Here is a 24,200-nt window from a genome sequence, read left to right as displayed (position 1 = left end):
ATCCAACCTTGTGACATGTTTCTATTTAACATGGTATCCTGGTAATCCTATGAAAGACAAGAGGCCTGGAGCACTTAGTCTGTCCTCTAGAGGAGGGGGGGATGGGGGACAAATTATTGTTTCTCCGGGCCTACACGTCTGTTTCCAGTCAAGTGTGTTCATCAAAATGGACAAAATCTACAGGAATGCATACAGTATATGCCAGCGTACATCTCTGCCTGAGATGATAAAATACAAAATGGTTACTTCCTCCTTCGGACAGCTAAGCACAGAACCGAGGAAAGAGGCATTTATTTTCTGAGCTAAATTAGTTCCTTGGAAGGTGCCTACTGTTCTTAGCAGCTTGTCCCAGCACACTAATTCAACTGTTCTGCCTGCGGCTATGGAATCCTGACCTGTTCACCGGACGTGCTACCTGTCCCAGACCTGCTGTTTTCAACTCTCTAGAGACAGCAGGAGTGGTAGGGATACTCTTAATGATCGGCTATGAAAAGCCAACTGACATTTACTCCTGAGGTGCTGACTTGCTGCACCCTCGACAACTACTGTGATTATTATTATTTGACCATGCTGGTCATTTATGAACATTTGAACATCTTGGCCATGTTCTGTTATAATATCCACCCGGCAGAGCCAGAAGAGGACTGGCCACCCCTCATAGCCTGGTTCCTCTCTAGGTTTCTTCCTAGGTTTTGGCCTTTCTAGGGAGTTTTTCCTAGCCACCATGCTTCTACACCTGCATTGCTTGCTGTTTGGGGTTTTAGGCTGGGTTTCTGTACAGCACTTTGAGATATCAGCTGATGTACGAAGGGCTATATAATTACATTTGATTTGATTCCCTTGTTTGTCACATTCTTATAGTCAGCAGAATTGCTGTGATAATGTCCCTTCAGTATTAGGGAGTCCAGTAGGATGAGACGTAGTTTAAAAATGCTCATAAACAGGCCAGTGAGAACAGGTTAACGTCTGTTATAGGAGCTGCGTGTGTTTGAACAGAGGAAATCAAGAACAGAGGACCATGAGTAATGGTAATCATTGTGGGTCTATCAGCTGTGTGTGTGTGTGTGTGTGTGTGTGTATTTGCCTGTGGGATATGAGGGGGCAGAAGCAGTGGAAATCAAAACATCTATACCACAGCTAACAGAGCTGCTTGGCTTCTGTTGAGAACAACTGTGTTAGGTAGACAACTTTAATGAGGAACACACACACACACACACACACACACACAAACAAAAACCAGGCTCTGGACTCCACAAGGCTTTGCATGTCTCCTTTACTCACATAGAAAAGAGACATCTTTATACAAAATAGTTCATTGTTCCTCAGTATAACACAGAGTCCAACAAAGGAGGATGTTTCAAAAGCAGCAACCTACAAAAAGTACACAGGGAAAATATGGAAGGGCAGACCAAAAGAAAAGAACAGAAAGCACACTACTGATAACAGTCAAATAATTCCTTGCTCGGATTCTTAAACCATCAAACCACGGACCCTTGTGTTTGTTGGCGCCTGAAACCTGGATCCACTCAGCATACCAAAGGCTATCCACCTCCTGTGTGGGTTGGGTGATGGGCACTCCACGAAGGGAAAGGGGCATGAAGAGGGCGCGCTGAATGTGGATTTAAATGTGCAATAAAAGGATGATAATGATGATTATGATGAGAGCACCATTTCACCCGGAAAGCTTAAAAAAAGTGTGCTGGGTAACAACTCCCAAGCTGACCCCGTTTGCGCTCTCTGTTATTGTGCGGTTCGCATCGGTCTGAGCACAGACAGCAGAAGTATATTCTCTTGACAGAAACACCGACTCGGCAAACAAGGTGAGGAGACGTCTGTGTTAATGGGCTGCAGGTGGAACAACTGCTCCTCTGATTCTTCAGGAGCCACACGATCTGACACACACACACACACACACACACACACACACACACACACACACACACACACACACACACACACACACACACACACACACACACACACACACCAACTGCTGGTCCAGTCAGCAGGAGCAGTAAAATATGCAGATGGTCAAAATAACTAAACAAAATGACCGCAAGTGCTGCCTGCTCTTACGGCGATGCACACAATCTGCATACCTACTAAGGTTCTGTGTAGCTCAGTTGGTAACACCATGGTTGTGGGTTTGATTCCCACAGGGGACCAATATGAAAATGTATAAAAGTGTCGGCTAAAATGGAAATGGTACTTTCTCTCTCTCTCAATTTTGCCCAAACATACACATCTAGGCATGCAAGCTCAACTAGGAACAATACTTGCACACCAAAGAAATACAATGTGTTTTATAGGAGAGTGGTGGAGTAATAGAGGCGACGGGGAATGAACAGTGAAATATGCCTGCTTTCTGTATGTAAGCTGTGATATGATTCTTCCCCTCACTAATAACCCAATGTGTGGCTACTTTCAGATCAGGAAAACAATATTTTAACAGTTCTTTGTACTCTTGCATGAGGTGAAATGGCGACGTTGTTGCTGTAATGTGATCGATTTATACTTTAACTGTGACCCCTCTGTAAGAATGGATCTCTAAGCAGGTGTACACTTAACAGGGACACTACCACAAAAAAAATTGTACACTTTTTTTTAAAAGGCTCAGTATTTTAGTTTTTCCTGTAGAGACAGGTGTGGATGATATCTCAAAGTGGAACTGAGTGATTGTCATGTTAACAGCATAAAATGAATAACATTAAATTGCTCTAATTTCTATCAACATTTTCCAAAATATAAACCTGCCACCAACAGTGTTGGTTGTTCCAGTTTCACATGTTGTATTTAAAATAAAATGAACACTCCTCAGACATATTGCCTGACAGTCGGCCTACTATGAAATCCTATCAGACAGAACAGCCAAGGAAGCACGATTCGTTTCCACCTTGGAAACCGTAAAGTGATTAACAAGCAATGGAAAATATTACAGCAATGTGGAGTAGCAGGCTATGACAAATAGGTTTATGCACGGATGAACCCCGTCGTTCCAGAGGCATCATTTCTGTGCCGTCTTCTGCATCTGAATCTGTCTCTCGCCTTTCCTCTGTGTCTCTCAAGGTCTATTTCTCTGCCCTCCTCCCTCCCTGTTACGTTGCTGTAAGTGCTGATTCATTTACATTTGTAGTGCTACTTGGAAGGAGAAGTGGACTGAGTTGAGGACTATCACTAGTGCCTACACAAAGTAAAATAGAACTCACCCCACTGTTCGTCTCACCCCCACCTCAGATCCTCCACCTCCCTCACCCCCTCCCACAGTGCAGGTCCACAGTGTTACGGTTTTGATCATCTACCTGATATATCTCGCTGTTTACACACTCATTTTCCCGATTCCCGTTTACATGAATGCTGTGTCTGTCCACAGGATGCTCCACAGAAGTCCTCTGTCCTGTTGGGAATCGGGCCCACTGGGGAACAACACAGAATGCCATCTAGTGAGGGAGGCTCCCCTTCTCACCCGAATACCACCACCTTCTAAGGTAACCGGATAAGTACACAGGCACAAGAGGGAGAATGGAGGTTGGACTCTTATGTCTCAAAGGAGTGATTTGTCAGTCTCGGGGGGGCTCTTATTAACCAACTTCTGCACTGTAATCGGACAATGTCTCTTTTGCTGCAGATAGTTTCATTAAAAAGGTGTACATAAACATTCAAGCTGGTGCAGTCAAGAAAATTTTAACCATCAGTTGGACCTCAAGAGTTGTTTTGTATCTTCTTCTTGTTCAAAAAAAAGAAAGAAGGAGTAACTTCCCAATCACAAAAGTCCAGGTCCAGTGTGAGTCCCCCCCCCCCCCCCCAACCAATAAATAAGGGTAGCAATGAGGGACTGATCAAAGAAACACGCAGGGAACAATGACTTCTCCAAACACAGTCCAGTGGATGTCTATCTAAGTAAAGTGTCTACAAGCCTGGGCTGCAATTGAACTCAATGCATTGTTCCGTTAACTTGCGAAAGTCATCAAGGATATCATCAAGGACCCTCACCCCTGACAAGACCCTCACCCCTGACACAACCCTCACCCGGTGGAACCACTGGACCAGGCCACAACTAGTCTGCTTTAAGACAAGCGGTTATGTGGGCTGTTTGAAAGAGAACTATTCACAGCTTTTACAGAGCCCTGTCTTCAGGTAACTGATAGGACACACTGGGCACCACAGGATAGTTGAGGCATTTTAAACGGACGAGACAAGAGGGCAAAATATGGCCAGTGGGCAAGTGATGCGTATCTAAGAAGTTTGTCTCTCTGACCCTTTCAGGACTTTTGAACCTTCCATCTTGGTGTGGCTTGCCAAACGTAAGACCTGGAATGGAACTGATCTGTAAGTGACAATATCCTGCAGTCTCAACACAGAGGGCACATTCTTCTCACTTGTCTCACTGAGAGAGGGAGCAGTGAAGGAAAACATCCACTGATCATTACTAAGTGTGTGAAGAAGCAGTCCGTATGAACACCTGTAATGGGCCGTTCGTTCGCTCCTGCTGCTTGTGTACCAGCTAGCTGTTTCCTGCAGGCCCCCCAGCCAATTATTCAAATAGTGTCAGTGCAGTGAACCGCTGGCTTAGTTGGAATGGGAGACTAGAAGAGGAAGGCACGAAGTGGCTCTTCAGAAGAACCCATGCGGACAAAATACAGTATCCATACAGTACATCTAGAACAGTGTGGAACGGGCCAGGTCGATCACGTGTAACAGTAGTCTATATCTGGGATCCCTCTTTCTCTATAGCCACGGTTGGTGCCATACCCTGCATTGGACACTTGGTGGGCACCTTTGTAGAGGCCGGTGCCATTGGAGGGGAATATAGTGTGGATGATGTAATCCTCCCGGAGGGGCTTGGGCGGCTGGTGGGTAACCATGGGCGTCATCTGGAACCCTGGGCCTCGGATCTCCAGGATGGTGGTGTCCTTCTTTGTGCCTGACTCAATGTAGTCATCGTAGTGCTTGCTCTTCCTGGAGCTGCCACGGCTGTATTGATCACGAGAAGACAGGCGTCCGGCCCGATGCCCGTACCAGCAGAAGATGGCGAATATGAGGGCCAGAGAAACGATGACAGTAGCTCCTCCAATGATCCCAGCCAGAGGCAGAGTAGCCATGTGTTCCGAGTCCTGGTTGTCCTCCTGGCCCACATCTGGCTGACTGGGGTCTGACGTCTCAGCTTTAGCGCACACTGGAGCTTCATCTGAGTCAGAGTCTCCGCCTGCCATGGCTCCTTTACCCCCGGAGCTGGCCGCCAGGGGCACCATGCAGATGATGTAGCTGGAGCGGGGTTGCAGGGAGGTGAGCAGGTACTCTCTGCGGTCTCCTCTCACCAGGGTCTCTGTGATGGAGCCCATGGCAGCACTGGTGCCCAGCCGCAGCCAGCTGAGTCTGAAGGAGGAGGTGGGCTGGGCCACGCTCCAGGTGACACGAATGCTGTCGTGGGCCAGGGGCTTGACATTCAGGGCCAGGCTCTTACCTACTCCACTGCTACCCAGGGTGTAGTCTAGACCAGAGTCTGGTAGCCCCAGGCCGGGCCGCTTGGAGCGCAGGGTGAAGAGGGAGCCCTGTGGAGGGGAAAGGGTGGTGGAGCTAGCGGCAACTCCTCCTACTCCACCCACTCTGTCTCTGGTCCCACTGCCTGTGGCTCCAGCCCCGGCCCCGGCAGACACTACCCCTGTGACTTCGCACTCCTCCATCTGGCTGGTCAGGTCCTTGAGGGTCATGTCTCTAACCTTTTCGGGCGCCTGGCAGGTGAGGCCCCTCACCGTGATGGAGTTACCCCTAGCGTGCAGCCAGTCATGTAGCCAGCGCAGGTTACAGCCACAGTGCCAGGGATTCCCCCGCACCAGCAGTTGTCCCAGGCTGTCCAGGTCTTTGAACAGGCCCCGAGGCAGGGTGGTCAGGTTGTTGCCAGACAGGTCTAGTCTTTGGAGCCTCCTCATGCCGTCCAAGGAGCCACGGGGCATGTGGATCAGAGCATTGTCCTGCAGGGAGAGACGTTGCAAGTGGGCGCTGGGCAGGTTGAGTGGCGGTGTCAGGAGGGAGTTACGCACCAGCGAAAGCTCTGTCAAATTGGAGAGGCGGGAGAAGGTGTCGTCTGCGATGCGCTGATTGGCCAGGAGGTTTCCGTCCAGGACGAGGCGTCGCAGGGAGGAGAGGCCGCGGAAGGCGTGGGTGGGGATGGTGGAGATGCGGTTGTCGTCCAGCCTCAGCTCCTCCAGAGAGGCCGGGAGCCCAGAGGGGATGCTGGACAGGTGGTTACGAGACAGGAAGAGCAGACGCAGCCGCGGGTTGTCAACGAAGGCCTTGTCTTCGATGCTGACGGTGGAGACAGAGTTGTCGTCCAGGTGCAGCTTCTCCAGTAGAGGCATGCGGGCCAGGGTGGAGCGGGGAAGCGTACGGATGTTGTTGTCCTGCAGGTGCAGCTCCCGGAGGGAAGGGGGCAGGTGCATGGGGAAGTCATCCAGCTCGTTATCGTACAGGTAGACCACTCGGACCGTTAGGTGTCGCTCCAGGGAGGTGGGGAGCCCGGCGTTGTCTATGTGGTTGTTCTGAAGGTAGAGCACAGTGGCAGAGGGGGGCAGAGGGGGGATAGAGCTCAGGCCACGGTCGTTGCAGTAGATGAAGTCCTCATCACATCGGCAGACAGAGGGGCACACCAAGTCTTCCTCCTCATCGTACCCTGTGGCTGCAGCAACCTCCAGCACCTCGGCCAACAGAGTCAGGCAGAGCATCAGCAGGAACAGCCAATCGCGCAGCTCGGCCACTCCCTCCGGCGCCATGGTGCTGATAATCGACTTCCCTTCCTCTCGGTCTCAACTTCCCTTCCTCTCGGTCTCAACGTCTTAGCTGCTTGAATCCTAATGAAGAGCTCAAATCAGGCCAGCTCCTTCAGCCCTGGAAAGAATGAAAAGGAGACAGGTTTTAGTTAACAATCCGCTCAAGTGACCAGATTACTAAGAAGGTTTCATTGAAATTCCAAAATCACTTCAAATTGCCAGGATATAACAAGCTTGACAATGTAACCTTATTTAATTCTGCCTAAACCATATCCAACAAATGATTCATGGTCACATGGAAATTGAACTGCTACAGTATTATAATCCCTTTTAATATCTCGACTTCAATCCCCTTGTCATGGTGAAGTGGCAGTATTGTAATCTGCTTCCAGCAGGAGTTGGAGAGTATTTTTCTTTCAGTAAAAGAAACAATGAAATATATCAAATATATCAAATCATTTTGAGAAATTGAGTCAGACAGTAAAGGGAAATTACAACACAATCCATACAGTTTTGTGATCTGTCTACTGAAAGAACCGGGCCTGGTTAAATCCAATAACTAGGGCCTGTTATTGCTGGTCTGACCACATGTTCAGGGACATCTCCTGGCCCTATAACATATACACTAGTGTATTTGTTTGAATTCTTCCAGAGCGCACTGGCCAAGCAGATTGTGTAAACAGAACATCCCACAATTTTTACATGAACTATTCTGTGTGTGTGTGTGTGTGTGTGTGTGTGTGTGTGTGTGTGTGTAAGCATGAGTGTACAGTATGTGTTTGTGTGTGTGAGCATGAGTGTACAGTATGTGTTTGTGTGTGTGTACAGTATGTGTTTGTGGCAGTGTAGAGCGAGTCGCTGTGTGTATTTTTGAGTCTGAGCAGCTGTGCAAATAAGAGTGTATTTGGGTCAGTCCCTTTAAAGGCAAGATTGATTGATGTGGCAGAGAGAGTGGGAGGGATTAGGGGAACATATTGAGTTGTGATTGGGTGGATTAAGCAGGCGTCAGAAAGAATGGCACCTAGTTTATCTATCTTAAGCACTTCCTACAGTTACATTAGTTTGTTCATTCCATGGTTACTCATTTGGCTTATGCTTTCAGGGCTGGTCCAATCCACAGAAAATTACCTAATTTACAGCTACGGTGCAGATGCATTAAGGTTGTGAGAGACTGTGTGTGTCTGTGTATAATTGTAGGGGTACACGCTGTGTGGCAGTGTACAGTCACAGATGTCTATAGACGTGTGTGAGCATGAGCCAAGCTGTACACGACACGTACTGCATGTGTCCCCACACGTTGCTGCAGTCAAAGTTACAGTCATCTGTATTTGGGAGACGTCAGGCAATGTGGGGCTGCGTGAAGGGAATGGGGAGGGTGTTTGTGTGGAAATGGGCTGGCCAGACAGGCAGTCGCCTAAGGCAGGGTACAGTACACAAAACAGCCCTACATTTTCCAATACTGGAACTGGAGCAAGATGGAGAGGACAGCCGGATCAATTTACATAGAGAGAACGAGAGAGACAGAGAGGAGGGAGAGAGGGAACGAGAGAGACAGAGAGAACGAGTGAGGGAGGGAGGGAGGGAGAGAGACAGAGGGAGAGAGAGACAGAGGGAGGGAGAGAAAGAGAGACAGACAGAGGGAGGTAGAGAGAGAGACAGAGGGAGGGAGGGAGAGAGAGAGAGAGGGAGGGAGAGAGAGAGAGAGACAGAGGGAGGGAGAGAGAGAGACAGAGGGAGGGAGAGAGAGACAGAGGGAGGGAGAGAGAGAGACAGAGGGAGGGAGAGAGAGAGAGAGAGGGAGGGAGAGAGACAGAGGGAGGGAGAGAGACAGAGAGAGAGAGCGAGAGAGAGAGAGAGAGACAGAAAAAGGAGAGACAGAGGAGAGAGAGAGACAGACACACATAGGAGAGAGAGAGGAGGGAGACAGAAAGAGAGAGAGAGAGACATAGGAGGGAGAGAGGAAGGAGAGAGAGAGAGAGCAGTTCTAGAATGAGCGCATTGACTGTTGCTATCTTCACCATGATATCCACCACAGAAACCATATCTAGCAGCACTCACATCCACATATTCATGATAAGGAAAATCTGGGAATGATAACCAAAGACGATGGCAGTGTATCGGGAAATCCCCTCGATTGATGGCAGAGTGGAGATAATACTGGCACGAAGCTTATCTTACATGCCCATGTCCTTGAATCTAATTTCAAATTTAGGGATTGGTGCAGAGGAAGGCGTGATGCAAACAAGAGATGGCCAAGGTGATGAAGGAAATAAATAAATCAAAGGATGGTCAAAACAGAGAAGGCTGAGAAGAAAAAAACATTCCCCATATACTTTTGCTATGCTACAATACGTCCCGATTCAGTCATCCTTGTACTATCAACTCCCCAAAATCGAATGCCCGTAGATTATTGTTTGTATGCATCTCAATATAGGATGAATGAACCATTCTGCAAGGCCTTGTCTTTGGCAGTAATGTACAGTGTATATAGTATTTTCTGTGAGAGAGAAACTATTAGAACCCCATTCATTGTGCTTGAGTCAGCAGAGTCCAATCAGTGAGCCTCATTGCTTGTCTGGAAAAGACCCTGGGCCTCTTCAGAGTCATTAGTTCTGAACTGATGCTACTGCTAGTAAATCTGAATCAGCTGCCTTCAAAATGTCCTGTAGTCTACAAATGAACGTGACTCTACAAAAACACATGATTGTATTAAATACATTTAAAATATATCATTATTAATGGCTTGAAAGATGCACACATCAATTTATAGATAACTACATGGACGTACCTAATCCACTCAATTTATAAACTCCGAGCAGATGCTTAAAATCAAAGTAACTTGCAGACGGTACTGTTACCATATCTTACCTTTCATCTGAATACTGTCCCTTAGTGCCTAATCCAAACATGAGATACGCACGCACATTCAACTCTTAAGTCAAATCTCCCAGTGACAGTACGACATGATTTCTGTGAACGTTTCAGTAACAGCCGTGAATGTCGGATTAGAATGTTACCCATGAGCCATTGAGGATAAGTGCCTTGATGTGAGCACTACACCACTATGCATGTTCCACCTGGGATCTGAGACAGCATCCATCTTGTGGCCATTTTTCCCGACTCGCTGCTGATGCTGCTGTTACTACTGTCTCTGCTGCTGCTGTTACTACTGTCTCTGCTGCTGCTGTTACTACTGTCTCTGCTGCTGCTGTTACTACTGTCACTGCTGCTGCTGTTACTACTGTCTCTGCTGCTGCTGTTACTACTGTCACTGTTGCTGCTGTTACTACTGTCTCTGCTGCTGCTGTTACTACTGTCTCTGCTGCTGCTGTTACTACTGTCACTGCTGCTGCTGTTACTACTGTCGCTGTTGCTGCTGTTACTACTGTCTCTGATGCTGCTGTTGCTACCACTGTCGCTGCTGCTGCTGTTACTACTGTCACTGTTGCTGCTGTTACTACTGTCACTGTTGCTGCTGTTGCTGTTCCTACTGTCTCTGCTGCTGCTGTTACTACTGTCTCTGCTGCTGCTGTTACTACTGTCTCTGCTGCTGCTGTTACTACTGTCTCTGCTGCTGCTGTTACTACTGTCTCTGCTGCTGCTGTTACTACTGTCTCTGCTGCTGCTGTTACTACTGTCACTGCTGCTGCTGTTACTACTGTCACTGCTGCTGCTGTTACTACTGTCTCTGCTGCTGCTGTTACTACTGTCACTGCTGCTGTTACTACTGTCACTGCTGCTGCTGTTACTACTGTCACTGCTGCTGCTGTTACTACTGTCTCTGCTGCTGCTGTTACTACTGTCACTGCTGCTGTTACTACTGTCTCTGCTGCTGTTACTACTGTCTCTGCTGCTGCTGTTACTACTGTCTCTGCTGCTGTTACTACTGTCTCTGCTGCTGCTGTTACTACTGTCACTGCTGCTGCTGTTTCTACTGTCTCTGCTGCTGCTGTTACTACTGTCACTGCTGCTGTTACTACTGTCTCTGCTGCTGTTACTACTGTCGCTGCTGCTGTTTCTACTGTCTCTGCTGCTGCTGTTACTACTGTCTCTGCTGCTGTTACTACTGTCACTGCTGCTGCTGTTACTACTGTCTCTGCTGCTGTTACTACTGTCACTGCTGCTGTTACTACTGTCACTGCTGCTGTTACTACTGTCTCTGCCTCTGCTGTTACTACTGTCTCTGCTGCTGCTGTTACTACTGTATCTGCTGCTGTTACTACTGTCTCTGCTGCTGCTGTTACTACTGTCTCTGCTGCTGCTGTTACTACTGTCTCTGCTGCTGCTGTTACTAATGTTGCTGCTGCTGTTACTACTGTCACTGCTGCTGCTGCTACTACTGTTGCTGCTGCTGCTGTTACTACTGTCTCTGCTGCTGCTGTTACTACGGTCACTGCTGCTGCTGTTACTACTGTTGCTGCTGCTGTTACTACTGTTGCTGCTGTTACTACTGTCTCTGCAGCTGCTGTTACTACTGTCACTGCTGCTGCTGTTACTACTGTCTCTGCTGCTGCTGTTACTACTGTCTCTGCTGCTGCTGTTACTACTGTTGCTGCTGCTGCTGTTACTACTGTCGCTGCTGCTGTTACTACTGTCACTGCTGCTGCTGTTACTACTGTCTCTGCTGCTGCTGTTACTACTGTCGCTGCTGCTGTTACTACTGTCGCTGCTGCTGCTGTTACTACTGTCTCTGCTGTTACTACTGTCTCTGCTGCTGCTGTTACTACTGTTGCTGCTGCTGCTGTTACTACTGTCGCTGCTGCTGCTGTTACTACTGTCTCTGCTGTTACTACTGTCACTGCTGCTGCTGTTACTACTGTTGCTGCTGCTGCTGTTGCTACCACTGTCGCTGCTGCTGCTGTTACTACTGTCTCTGCTGCTGCTGTTACTACTGTCTCTGCTGCTGCTGTTACTACTGTCTCTGCTGCTGCTGTTACTACTGTTGCTGCTGCTGCTGTTACTACTGTTGCTGCTGCTGCTGTTACTACTGTCGCTGCTGCTGTTACTACTGTCACTGCTGCTGCTGCTGTACTACTGTCGCTGCTGCTGTACTACTGTCACTGCTGCTGCTGCTGTACTACTGTCGCTGCTGCTGTTACTACTGTCGCTGCTGTTACTACTGTCTCTGCAGCTGCTGTTACTACTGTTGCTGCTGCTGCTGTTACTACTGTCACTGCTGCTGTTACTACTGTCACTGCTGTTACTACTGTCGCTGCTGTTACTACTGTCTCTGCAGCTGCTGTTACTACTGTCTCTGCTGCTGCTGTTACTACTGTTGCTGCTGCTGCTGTACTACTGTCGCTGCTGCTGTTACTACTGTCGCTGCTGCTGCTGTTACTACTGTCACTGCTGCTGTTACTACTGTCACTGCTGTTACTACTGTCTCTGCTGTTACTACTGTCACTGCTGATGCTGCTGTTACTACTGTCTCTGCTGTTACTACTGTCTCTGCTGTTACTACTGTCACTGCTGATGCTGCTGTTACTACTGTCTCTGCTGCTGTTACTACTGTCGCTGCTGCTGCTGTTACTACTGTCGCTGCTGCTGTTACTACTGTCTCTGCTGATGCTGCTGTTACTACTGTCACTGCTGATGCTGCTGTTACTACTGTCACTGCTGATGCTGCTGTTACTACTGTCTCTGCTGTTACTACTGTCACTGCTGATGCTGCTGTTACTACTGTCTCTGCTGTTACTACTGTCTCTGCTGCTGCTGTTACTACTGTCACTGCTGCTGTTACTACTGTCTCTGCTGCTGTTACTACTGTCGCTGCTGCTGTTTCTACTGTCTCTGCTGCTGCTGTTACTACTGTCTCTGCTGCTGTTACTACTGTCACTGCTGCTGCTGTTACTACTGTCTCTGCTGCTGTTACTACTGTCACTGCTGCTGTTACTACTGTCACTGCTGCTGTTACTACTGTCTCTGCCTCTGCTGTTACTACTGTCTCTGCTGCTGCTGTTACTACTGTATCTGCTGCTGTTACTACTGTCTCTGCTGCTGCTGTTACTACTGTCTCTGCTGCTGCTGTTACTACTGTCTCTGCTGCTGCTGTTACTAATGTTGCTGCTGCTGTTACTACTGTCACTGCTGCTGCTGCTACTACTGTTGCTGCTGCTGCTGTTACTACTGTCTCTGCTGCTGCTGTTACTACGGTCACTGCTGCTGCTGTTACTACTGTTGCTGCTGCTGTTACTACTGTTGCTGCTGTTACTACTGTCTCTGCAGCTGCTGTTACTACTGTCACTGCTGCTGCTGTTACTACTGTCTCTGCTGCTGCTGTTACTACTGTCTCTGCTGCTGCTGTTACTACTGTTGCTGCTGCTGCTGTTACTACTGTCGCTGCTGCTGTTACTACTGTCACTGCTGCTGCTGTTACTACTGTCTCTGCTGCTGCTGTTACTACTGTCGCTGCTGCTGTTACTACTGTCGCTGCTGCTGCTGTTACTACTGTCTCTGCTGTTACTACTGTCTCTGCTGCTGCTGTTACTACTGTTGCTGCTGCTGCTGTTACTACTGTCGCTGCTGCTGCTGTTACTACTGTCTCTGCTGTTACTACTGTCACTGCTGCTGCTGTTACTACTGTTGCTGCTGCTGCTGTTGCTACCACTGTCGCTGCTGCTGCTGTTACTACTGTCTCTGCTGCTGCTGTTACTACTGTCTCTGCTGCTGCTGTTACTACTGTCTCTGCTGCTGCTGTTACTACTGTTGCTGCTGCTGCTGTTACTACTGTTGCTGCTGCTGCTGTTACTACTGTCGCTGCTGCTGTTACTACTGTCACTGCTGCTGCTGCTGTACTACTGTCGCTGCTGCTGTACTACTGTCACTGCTGCTGCTGCTGTACTACTGTCGCTGCTGCTGTTACTACTGTCGCTGCTGTTACTACTGTCTCTGCAGCTGCTGTTACTACTGTTGCTGCTGCTGCTGTTACTACTGTCACTGCTGCTGTTACTACTGTCACTGCTGTTACTACTGTCGCTGCTGTTACTACTGTCTCTGCAGCTGCTGTTACTACTGTCTCTGCTGCTGCTGTTACTACTGTTGCTGCTGCTGCTGTACTACTGTCGCTGCTGCTGTTACTACTGTCGCTGCTGCTGCTGTTACTACTGTCACTGCTGCTGTTACTACTGTCACTGCTGTTACTACTGTCTCTGCTGTTACTACTGTCACTGCTGATGCTGCTGTTACTACTGTCTCTGCTGTTACTACTGTCTCTGCTGTTACTACTGTCACTGCTGATGCTGCTGTTACTACTGTCTCTGCTGCTGTTACTACTGTCGCTGCTGCTGCTGTTACTACTGTCGCTGCTGCTGTTACTACTGTCTCTGCTGATGCTGCTGTTACTACTGTCACTGCTGATGCTGCTGTTACTACTGTCACTGCTGATGCTGCTGTTACTACTGTCTCTGCTGTTACTACTGTCACTGCTGATGCTGCTGTTACTACTGTCTCTGCTGTTACTACTGTCTCTGCTGCTGCTGTTACTACTGTCACTGCTGCTGCTGTTACTACTGTCACTGCTGCTGCTGTTACTACTGTTGCTGCTGCTGCTGTTACTACTGTCACTGCTGCTGCTGTTACTACTGTTGCTGCTGCTGCTGTTGCTACCACTGTCGCTGCTGCTGCTGTTACTACTGTCTCTGCTGCTGCTGTTACTACTGTCTCTGCTGCTGCTGTTACTACTGTCTCTGCTGCTGCTGTTACTACTGTTGCTGCTGCTGTTACTACTGTTGCTGCTGCTGCTGTTACTACTGTCTCTGCTGCTGCTGTTACTACTGTTGCTGCTGCTGCTGTTACTACTGTCACTGCTGCTGCTGTTTCTACTGTCTCTGCTGCCGCTGTTACTACTGTCTCTGCTGCTGCTGTTACTACTGTCACTGCTGCTGCTGTTACTACTGTCACTGCTGCTGCTGTTTCTACTGTCTCTGCTGCTGCTGTTACTACTGTCTCTGCTGCTGCTGTTACTACTGTCTCTGCTGCTGCTGTTACTACTGTCTCTGCTGCTGCTGTTACTACTGTCACTGCTGCTGCTGTTTCTACTGTCTCTGCTGCTGCTGTTTCTACTGTCTCTGCTGCTGCTGTTACTACTGTCTCTGCTGCTGTTACTACTGTCTCTGCTGCTGCTGTTACTACTGTCTCTGCTGCTGCTGTTACTACTGTCTCTGCTGCTGCTGTTACTACTGTCTCTGCCCGCTGCTGTTACTACTGTCACTGCTGCTGCTGTTACTACTGTCTCTGCTGCTGTTACTACTGTCTCTGCTGCTGCTGTTACTACTGTCTCTGCTGCTGCTGTTACTACTGTCGCTGCTGCTGCTGTTACTACTGTCTCTGCCCGCTGCTGTTACTACTGTCACTGCTGCTGCTGCTGTTACTACTGTCTCTGCTGCTGTTACTACTGTCTCTGCCTCTGCTGTTACTGCTGCTCTATGAAGTCATTTGGCTCCATGTCTCTACCCCAGGAACCCCAGATTAAAAGCAAATCCTGTAAGCATTAACAGAGGAGTCGTTGCCCCCCCCCCCCCCCCCCCCCGCGCAGCACAATGCTGCCGCATGGAGTGGAGGGCCACTCTGACACATGAGCAGAGGCGAATAACAAATACATCAGATGATATAAAATAGGAATATATGAATATGAAATGGTGCATGTGATTTCTGGTGCTGACGAACTCAGTGAATTCCTGACTGTGATATGTCCAGGTTGGCTGTTCGATCTGAATTGAAAGAGGTGCTCCATCATCATGGACGTTTTGCCATGTTGGCACTTCACTCTCTCTGTTATTGCATTTCCCAGCCAGACTAGAAGTACTGTAGTGGACACACACACAACCTGCTATAGATTCCATTTGCTTATAAGGCAATACTGCACAAACACAGGTTTTTAGAAAACTCAATATCTATGCATGAACTTTCTTTTATCCACTTATGTTATTTGGCAATTACAGGAAAGACACTAGATTTAAAACTCTCAATTTCTCTTCCTCTCTCTCTCTGACTCTATCTCTCTTTCCGTCTAACATACTTATATTCCGGGAGTACATCCGGGAGTCCATTTTTTATTAGTTGAGTTAGCAACACTTTTAACCAAAGTAGAAATTAAAAGCAGAGAATACCCATTAATAAATCAAATCCACTATTTAGATTTCAGGACAGGAGGGGGGGAGGGGGGTGTTAGCTAACACTGAGTAATGGTCGGATGGGGGCAGAATATATCTTTTAGATGGATTACTGTACATTAAATAGTTGTTTGTTGCCGTCACTCTGGCCCTGCTTCTCAGTTTGAGCATGGTGGTGGTTTGGAGCGGTTGAACTGGACGTGCAGAGGCCAGGCAGAACCTGAGACAGCCTGTATCATCTGTTGAGGCTATAAGCCACCCCCTCCTCCTGCTCATCCTCCCTCCCCAGCTCTGTTGGCATACAGTACACTGCCCAGTGTAGAGATAAAATAGACATACACATTACACAGGAAATGACCTGTGTGTGTGTGTGTATGTCAGAGGCTGGTGGGAGGAAATATAGCAGGACGGGCTCATTGTAATGGCTGGAATGGACTCAACGGAACGGTATCAAACACATCAAACATATGGAAACCACATGTTTTACTCCATTCCATTAATTCCACTCCAGCCATTTACAATGAGCCCGTCCTCCTATAAGTCCTCCTGCAAGCCTCCACTGTATGTGTGTCTACTACTGCATGCACATATTTGCCGCTGTTTATGCATGTGTGGGGAGGATTCAAGCCAATGTTCTAATGTGCAATATTAAAGAGAGAGGTTTGTGTAACATGTCTAATTGAAGACACCGTTTCTCTCTCTCTTTCCTTTCCTCCCTCTGCCTTCCTTGTCACACTCCTCTCCTGCACGTGCCCTGCGTGAGCAATGAGGTGGCTGATTGAGTCACAATTTCTCCCTGGTTCTCTCTCTCTCTCTCTCTCTCTCTCTCTCTCTCTCTCCCTCTGTTTCACCATGCTGCCCTGTTTCACATGCTGCCCTGTTTCTCTTCCCTCTCTCCCCTACTCTTGCTATTCACAAAGTTCCTTCTTCCTCTCCCTGCACGTCTATGTACTTATATCAAAACATGTCTTAATCCTTCATTCTCTCTGTTTGATGAGTAAGTGGCTCTTTTTATCGCCTACTCCTCGTCTCCCTTTGATTCTCCCATTTCATCCGTCCCTCTTCCTCTCCCTCTCTCTGCACATTTCTATGCATCCTTTGGTGTGTGACCAGTGCACTATTCGCTCCTCTCTTCCCATACCTCTCTCTCTCTCTCTCTCTCTCTCTCTCTCTCTCTCTCTTTCTCTCCCTCTCGTTCTGTCTCTCTCTCTCTCTCTCTCTCTCTCTCTCTGGTCTACGGCGGTGCTTCTTTAATCCAGTCTTACTGTCCCTTTCTCCTTCAGATGATGAATACCTAAAAGAGAAAAAGCCCCGGAAACCCTCTCTCTGACAAACCCTCCCAATAAACAAACACTGGATAATAACATTCAGCATCTCTTCCAGTCCCGTACACTAATTACTATTGCACCGATCAGGAAACCACAACACAATTCATCAATCGGTTAGTCTATTACAGGCTGATGTGCTATCTAAATGTGTTACTTTGAATAAAAAAGGCCCCTTTGTGTTGTAAATTATACAGATTTGTGGTAGCGAGATAGTGCTAATTAAATCCATGGCTAATTGTTAGTGGAGATGATGCGAACACAGCTCTCTCACCTCGTCTTGTCCAAGCTGGAGCTGTGAGTCTGTCTCCCCTGGAGCCTGTGGGTCCTGGTGCAGTGGATAAATAGATCCAGTCCACCGCTAGGATTCCGACTACTCCCAGGCAGCCCTACTGTACACTTGCCTTAGGCCTTGGTGTGGGCTTGGATTTTCCCAAGAAAAAAATCCTTCAGAGAAAATGCTGCTGGCTGTGGGAGTAACAGAGTGCGCTCTATCTCAGTAGAGCCCTCGCTTCGATTCCCGGAATGTCTGATCTCAAAGCCATATCCCAATCGGAGCGGAGTCCACATCATCTTATCCGTTTCCCTCCCAGAGCTGGGCAGAATGGGATGGAATATACTAAGGAGACTGAATATTTTGACGGATCTAAAAAGATTAAAAGTAGGTTTAGCCTAAGATCCTGTTGCCCTATTCTATTCTATTCGATTCGATTCTATGCCTCAGTTCCTTTACCAAAACTGAATCCCACCAAATATATTAGTCTTCTTGTTAGTTCAAGTGTTCTTGAACTAACAACATTGCGAGCATTAAACCATGTCACCCATTATTAGGCTTTGGTATTTGAAAACAAATGAACTGAGGCCAATCATAAGACATGATAGTCCCATTCAAGGACTTGATATCGTCAGCCTTGCTTCTTTGAGGGTAGCGTTCTTGAAACTTTTGACAATCTTTTTTTAGGTCGACCTGTCCTGACGCCAGTAGAGACAGATTCCTCTCTGTGTTGATCAGAGGGGTTGAAATGCCTCTTCAGTCACACCTGTCGTTTGATGCTCCACTGTAGCCTCAGCCTTTCACAGTGACTCTCTGTGAAGAAAACAGAAAAAGCCATGCGTGAGGGCGTGGCACAGCCCTATGCCATAGATACAGTAACAATGACGCACAGTCGTGTTCAACAACACTTGAACTTGACGAAAGGGTCACCGGTTACCGTGACAACTTGACGTGTTGCTATGATTAGCGAATGACGAAAAGCAGAACAATCTGAATAAGTACTATGGAATAATTTGACCATCTATCCATCCATTCATGAATCAACATGCACAGTATCTGTCGGTTGTATTTAAAGCAGGGTTGGGGTCAATTTGAAATGTCAGTCAAGTAAACTAAAACTCCAATTGAATAATTGAAGAAAAAAAAATAAATGTATTGTCAGTGGTGAATCAATAAACTGAAAAGGAGAAGCTATTCATTTAAAACAACTGAAGCTTTACGTTCACTTCCAGAGTCGAGTGTTTTGAATTGGAATTGACCCCAACCCTGATTTACAGTGTAAACTCTCCAGGTGTCCGTTCTAACACCCTGTAGTAATACCACACACGGAGCTCTGGGGGAAGCCATTGATGTGAGAGCAGAAGAAGCCGGGATACAGCAACAATCCGAATCTCATCACATAGGTATTGTCCTTTTTATGCTTCAGGGATTTTAGTAGAACGTAAAATGCACATAAACGCCCTTCATACACCTCTTTTATACGCTCAACAGCATTTAGCCTACGCACCTATGGGGAATGGGGTCATGCTGGGTGAGGAACGGTGAGCACGTTGGAGGATTAACATTCAAATGGATGCAAAAACGTAGACCCCGCGTCGCACATTGGACTGTCGGGATGTGTGAGGAGAAACAGCTGTGATAACACCCTTCCTGAGCAGCGGGAAGTATGAGAGAGACCTTGCTGAAGTGTGAATAACATTCACATATGGGTGTGTGAAATCTCTGTGTGAATAATGCTACATTTATGTAGGTTTATAGTTGTGTGAGAGTGTGTGTGTGTGTGTGTGTGTGTACGGCTCAGTGTGTTCCTCCCTCTCGCTCTTCAACTATTCTGTACACACCATCCCCTCATCTCTGCCTCTCAATTTATCATTTAGTGAGGGATGGGGGAAATGGAGGTGGGAAGGGAAAGGGTGAGGGAGATGACAGGGAAGAGAGGAGGGGAGGGGTCATGAACTCATTGGAGGATAGGTTGGAAGCAGGAATTACTGTCAGCCTGAGCAACGGTTCAATTAGGCTCAACTCAACGAGTGACAGGGAAGGGACACTGGTCAATCCTAAGGCAAACACAAGCATGCCCAATCCCTCGCTAACGTGTGTGTGTGTGTGTGTGTGTGTGTGTGTGTGTGTGTGTGTGTGTGTGTGTGTGTGTGTGTGTGTGTGTGTGTGTGTGTGTGTGTGTGTGTGTGTGTGTGTGTGTGTGTGTGTGTGTGTGTGTGTGAGAGAGAGAGAGAAAGAGGGTATTATGAATGTGATTTTGAGGATTATTGCTTTTGTATTTGTTGAGCGTGTGTGTGTGTGTGTGTGCGTGTGCGTGCTCGGAATGTGTGATCAGATGCTGTGTACGCTTGCATCTTTTCTTCCCACGTGGGTCTTCTGGAGCTTCATGTGATTGTGAATACATGAATGTGATAATGTTGTGATCGGCTGAATTAGGCCATCTGTCAGTGTATGAATTATGGGTATGATGTGTGGGTGCTGGATGCAGAACAGCCACCAAGAGACTGCCAACAGTCCCCAGTCAGCAGTAAAATGTAAAGATGAGCCGGTTGTATTGCTCTGTGTTTATTAGCTTATTCTATTATTAAAATTGCATTGAAGCATCACAGCCCGTTTCCCTTCTGCCTGCCTTCCTCTTCCACTCTCTCCATTTAGCCTTTTATTGTTCCCAAAGGCATTAGAGAAAGGAAAATCCTATACTGTTTTGGCAAAGATGTGTTCGAGTACATAAACGGAGAATACAATACAGTGTGTGTCCATTTGTTAGTCACTCTGATTTCATGTGAATCAGTCATTGGAGACAGCGGAGACGCAGTAACCTGAAATGATTGGACACACACATACTCTCTCGCACAGACACGGTGCGATGTGACTGGACTTTTAACACGGTGCTGCACATAACATCTATTCACTGGCAGTGGAGAGAGAGGGGAGAGGAGAGAGAGAGAGAGAGAGCAGCGGAGTGGGGGAATAACAACAATTATGAATACAGAGCGAAGAGAGAAAGTATGTGAGATTAACTCACATTATCAGATGGCCCCAAACTTTTCTTCTTTCACACCTAGGACAACATTTACAGTAAACTCCTCCTTATTCCCTGTCTCTGTGTCTCTGAGGCTAGGCTCGGCGGGCAGCTGAAAGAGAGTGTTTTCTCTTCCTCCCTCCACTGTAGAGCATCAGTCCTAATAAGAAAGCTTTTAGCACAGTTAATTAAGAGACCCATATGCAGCATGTGATGCTCAATTTACCCTCTCTCATCCTCTCTGTCTCTCTGTCTCTCTCATCCTCTCTGTCTCTCTCATCCTCTCTGTCTCTCTCATCCTCTCTGTCGCTCTCATCCTCTCTGTCTCTCTCATCCTCTCTGTCTCTCTGTCTCTCTCATTCTCTCGGTCTCTCTCATTCTCTCGGTCTCTCTCATTCTCTCGGTCTCTCTCATTCTCTCGGTCTCTCTCATTCTCTCGGCCTCTCTCATTCAATCGGTCTCTCTCATTCTCTCTGTCTCTCATCCTCTCTGTCTCTCTCATTCTCTCTGTCTCTCTCATTCTGTGTCTCTCTCATTCTCTCATTCTCTCGGTCTCTCTCATTCTCTCGGTCTCTCTCATTCTCTCTGCCTCTCTCATTCTGTGTCTCTCTCATTCTCTCGGTCTCTCTCATCCTCTCTCATTCTCTCGGTCTCTCTCATTCTCTCTGTCTCTCTCATCCTCTCTGTCTCTCTCATCCTCTCTGTCTCTCTCATCCTCTCTGTCTCTCTCATCCTCTCTGTCTCTCTCATCCTCCCTGTCTCTCTCATCCTCCCTGTCTCTCTCATTATCTCTGTCTCTCTCTCATTATCTCTGTCTCTCTCTCATCCACTCTGTCTCTCTCATTCTCTCTGTCTCTCTCATTCTCTCTGTCTCTCTCATTCTCTCTGTCTCTCTCATTCTCTCTGTCTCTCTCATTCTCTCGGTATCTCTCATTCTCTCGGTCTCCCATTCTCTCGGTCTCTCTCATTCTCTCGGTCTCTCTCATTCTCTCTGTCTCTCTCATTTGCTCTCTCTCTCCAGCTCTGCCTCCCTCTAATCTCATTCAAAATCGTTCTCTGTGACTCCCTTTCTCCTCATTTGCGGATTTCTCTCCATAAATCTCTCCCTCCATCCCTCTTCTCTGTCTGCAGTCTGGCCTTTCTGTTTCATCTACCCTTTTGTGCCGGTGCCATTTTGAGCCCTTCAGACAGTTCTCTATTCTGCGATCAGCCGTCTCTCTAAATGCTTAACTAGATGAGATTGGATGCGCCTTATTCAGGCGGAGGAGAGAGGGTGAAGAAGAAAGTGGTTGCAGGGAAAATGTGAAAAAAATGAAAAGGCGGGGGGGGGGGGGGGGGGGGGGGGGATATTAAGTGACGAGATAGCGTCAGGTCTTCGTCGGAAATACAAATATTGGTGCGGACTGAGCCAAATACAGTAGCAAGTGAGACTAATGTCAAGAGAAGAGGGACAATATAAAGGAGGGGGGGGGGGGGTTAAAAAAAGAGGGACAGAGAAGGATGTGGGTGTGTAGGAGCAAGAAGGACAGGCGGGCCATGTTTTAAAGGATATGAGAGAGGAAGGAAGGAAATGAGAAAGGTGACATAGATAGGAGGGTAGAGAATCAGAGGGGGTGATGGAGGGAGAGATTTTGAAACGTTTATCCTTGTGCCGGAGCTCTAATTAATAACATTCTCAGATTCATGATCAGATGATTCATTATTTCACTGGTCATAAAAGGGCTGTGTGAGCCATCCCTGGGGGACGAGGACAGGTCACTAAAACAAACTGTCCATGTGCCACACGTTGATATACGGTGCACACAGAGGTGAGCGTACCAGTCAGATTTGTGGTTGAAGAGACCACCCCCCTATTATAAGGATCAGTGTGGGAAAGCTTTGCTCCAAGCATGTGCTCAAGTTGCCACGTCTACTTGTTTTTATTTGCTCATTTGGATCCATTCGCTTTTGCAGAAGCAGCAGCTACTCTTATTCTCATCAAATTAGACATTTTCCCTCCATTTTACAGGATTGGCTGTTCACTAGTTCAGTGTTTCCCAAACGCAGTCCTGCAGTCAGCAACGTAATTCAAGAGTATCCGTTAACAATCCCTAGATGACGGGTTCAGCTCTCCCTGTCACAGAATGTGACTAAAAAGAATCGCCATTCCCTTTACAAACAGTTGTTGTTCTACCTGTGTAGTGCCACTGTAACAACACTATGGTAACAACAACTATCGTCCACACGGTCTGACATAACCAGATATGTAGCTAAAGTACCTGGGAGAAAAGGATATCACCAGTCTAACATGTGAGGCTGTAAGAAGGCATATGGAACAGTCCCCATTTGTCCCTCTCTTATGATGTGTAAGTGGGAGACAGATTGCAGAGTTGCAGGCAGAAACGGCTTGTGCCCTCAGCTGAGTTTGATCAATTCTGTCTGCTGAGCTCCACTAATCACTGGAGCCTGTCCCAGGCACAGACACGCCCCTTTCTCCCCCGAGAGGAAAGGTTCTGCTGCCGATCCACATACTGGCACCCCTTCAGCACACACACACACACACACACACACACACACACACACACACATACACTGTGTGCGTCAGTGCACTGACCACCTAACCACATCATCCCTCTATACCCCCTCTTGCACATGGTATAATATCCTCTCCATGTCTCCCCTGTAACAAAACAAATATAGACCACACCACATCTCTCTTCTCTATCCTCCTTGTGTTCTTTCTGGATAACACACTCAGATACAAACATGTCCATGACACACTCACTCACACACTCTCTCTGCCCTTTCTCTCTCCTGCTCTCTGTATCAGTGTAATTGATGCATTGACTGGAAATAAACAGGCAATTTAAGTGCTGGACACCTCACTGCTCTCTCTCTCTCTCCCCCTCCTCTCTACCTCCTCTCTGCTCCTCCTCCTCTCTGCCCCCCTCTCTCCCCCTCCTCTCTTCTCCCCCCTCTCTCTCTTCCCCTCCTCTCTGCTCTACCTCTCTCCCCCTCCTCTCTGCCCCCCTCTCTGCTCCCCCTCTCTCTCTCCCCCTCCTCTCTGCTCTACCTCTCTCCCCCTCCTCTCTGCTCCCCCTCTCTCTCTGCTCCCCCTCTCTCTCTGCTCCCCCTCTCTCCCTCCTCTCTGCTCCACCTCTCTCTCCCTCCTCTCTGCTCCACCTCTCTCCCCCTCCTCTCCGCTCCCCCTCTCTCTCTGCTCCCCCTCTCTCTCTCTCCCTCCTCTCTGCTCCCCTCTCTCTACCTCCTCTCTGCTCTACCTCTCTCTACCTCCTCTCTGCTCCACCTCTCTCTACCTCCTCTCTGCTCCACCTCTCTCTACCTCCTCTCTGCTCCCTCTCTCTCTCTGCTCCACCTCTCTCCCCCTCCTCTCTGCTCCCCCTCTCTCTCTGTTCCCCTCCACTCTCTGCTCCACCTCTCTCTCCCTCCTCTCTGCTCCACCTCTCTCCCCCTCCTCTGCTCCCCCTCTCTCTGCTCCCCCTCTCGCTCTCCCCCTCTCTCTCTCCCCCTCCTCTCTGCTCCCCCTCTCTCTCTGCTCCCCCTCTCTCTCTCCCTCCTCTCTGCTCCACCTCTCTCTACCTCCTCTCTGCTCCCCCTCTCTCTACCTCTCTGCTCCCCCTCTCTCTCTCCCTCCTCTCTGCTCCACCTATCTCTACCTCCTCTCTGCTCCTCCTCTCTCTACCTCCTCTCTGCTCCACCTATCTC

At 48.1% G+C, this 24,200-nt stretch overlaps 2 protein-coding genes across 3 annotated transcripts in view; both read right to left on the bottom strand.

The window, feature by feature from the left end:
- Positions 1-1,256: 1,256 nt before the first annotated feature.
- The window catches only part of LOC110534006 (leucine-rich repeat transmembrane protein FLRT1), a 37,701-nt gene continuing 14,757 nt past the window's right edge, over positions 1,257-24,200 (bottom strand). Inside the window, exons 2-3 of one of the 2 annotated variants that reach the window (XM_021618624.2) lie at positions 17,474-18,286; positions 1,257-6,882 (exon numbers count right to left, since the gene is read on the bottom strand). In XM_021618624.2, coding sequence (XP_021474299.1) covers positions 4,686-6,767 — 2,082 coding nt within the window. In that variant the 5' untranslated portion in view covers positions 6,768-6,882; positions 17,474-18,286 and the 3' untranslated portion in view covers positions 1,257-4,685. The remainder of the gene's footprint in view (positions 6,883-17,473; positions 18,287-24,200) is intronic. The other variant, XM_021618625.2, reaches the window with a different exon arrangement.
- Positions 11,307-11,666, bottom strand: LOC118966782 (dentin sialophosphoprotein-like; the record flags this gene model as incomplete). Its single annotated transcript, XM_036990396.1, has 1 exon — positions 11,307-11,666. A coding segment is annotated over one exon (360 nt), but the record flags the coding sequence as incomplete, so codon positions are not given.

This window comes from Oncorhynchus mykiss, chromosome 10 (assembly GCF_013265735.2).
Source record: "Oncorhynchus mykiss isolate Arlee chromosome 10, USDA_OmykA_1.1, whole genome shotgun sequence".
Classification (NCBI taxonomy): Eukaryota; Metazoa; Chordata; class Actinopteri; order Salmoniformes; family Salmonidae; genus Oncorhynchus; species Oncorhynchus mykiss.
Note: the sequence above shows the minus strand (reverse complement) of the source record. Positions and strands in the feature narration are given on the sequence as shown.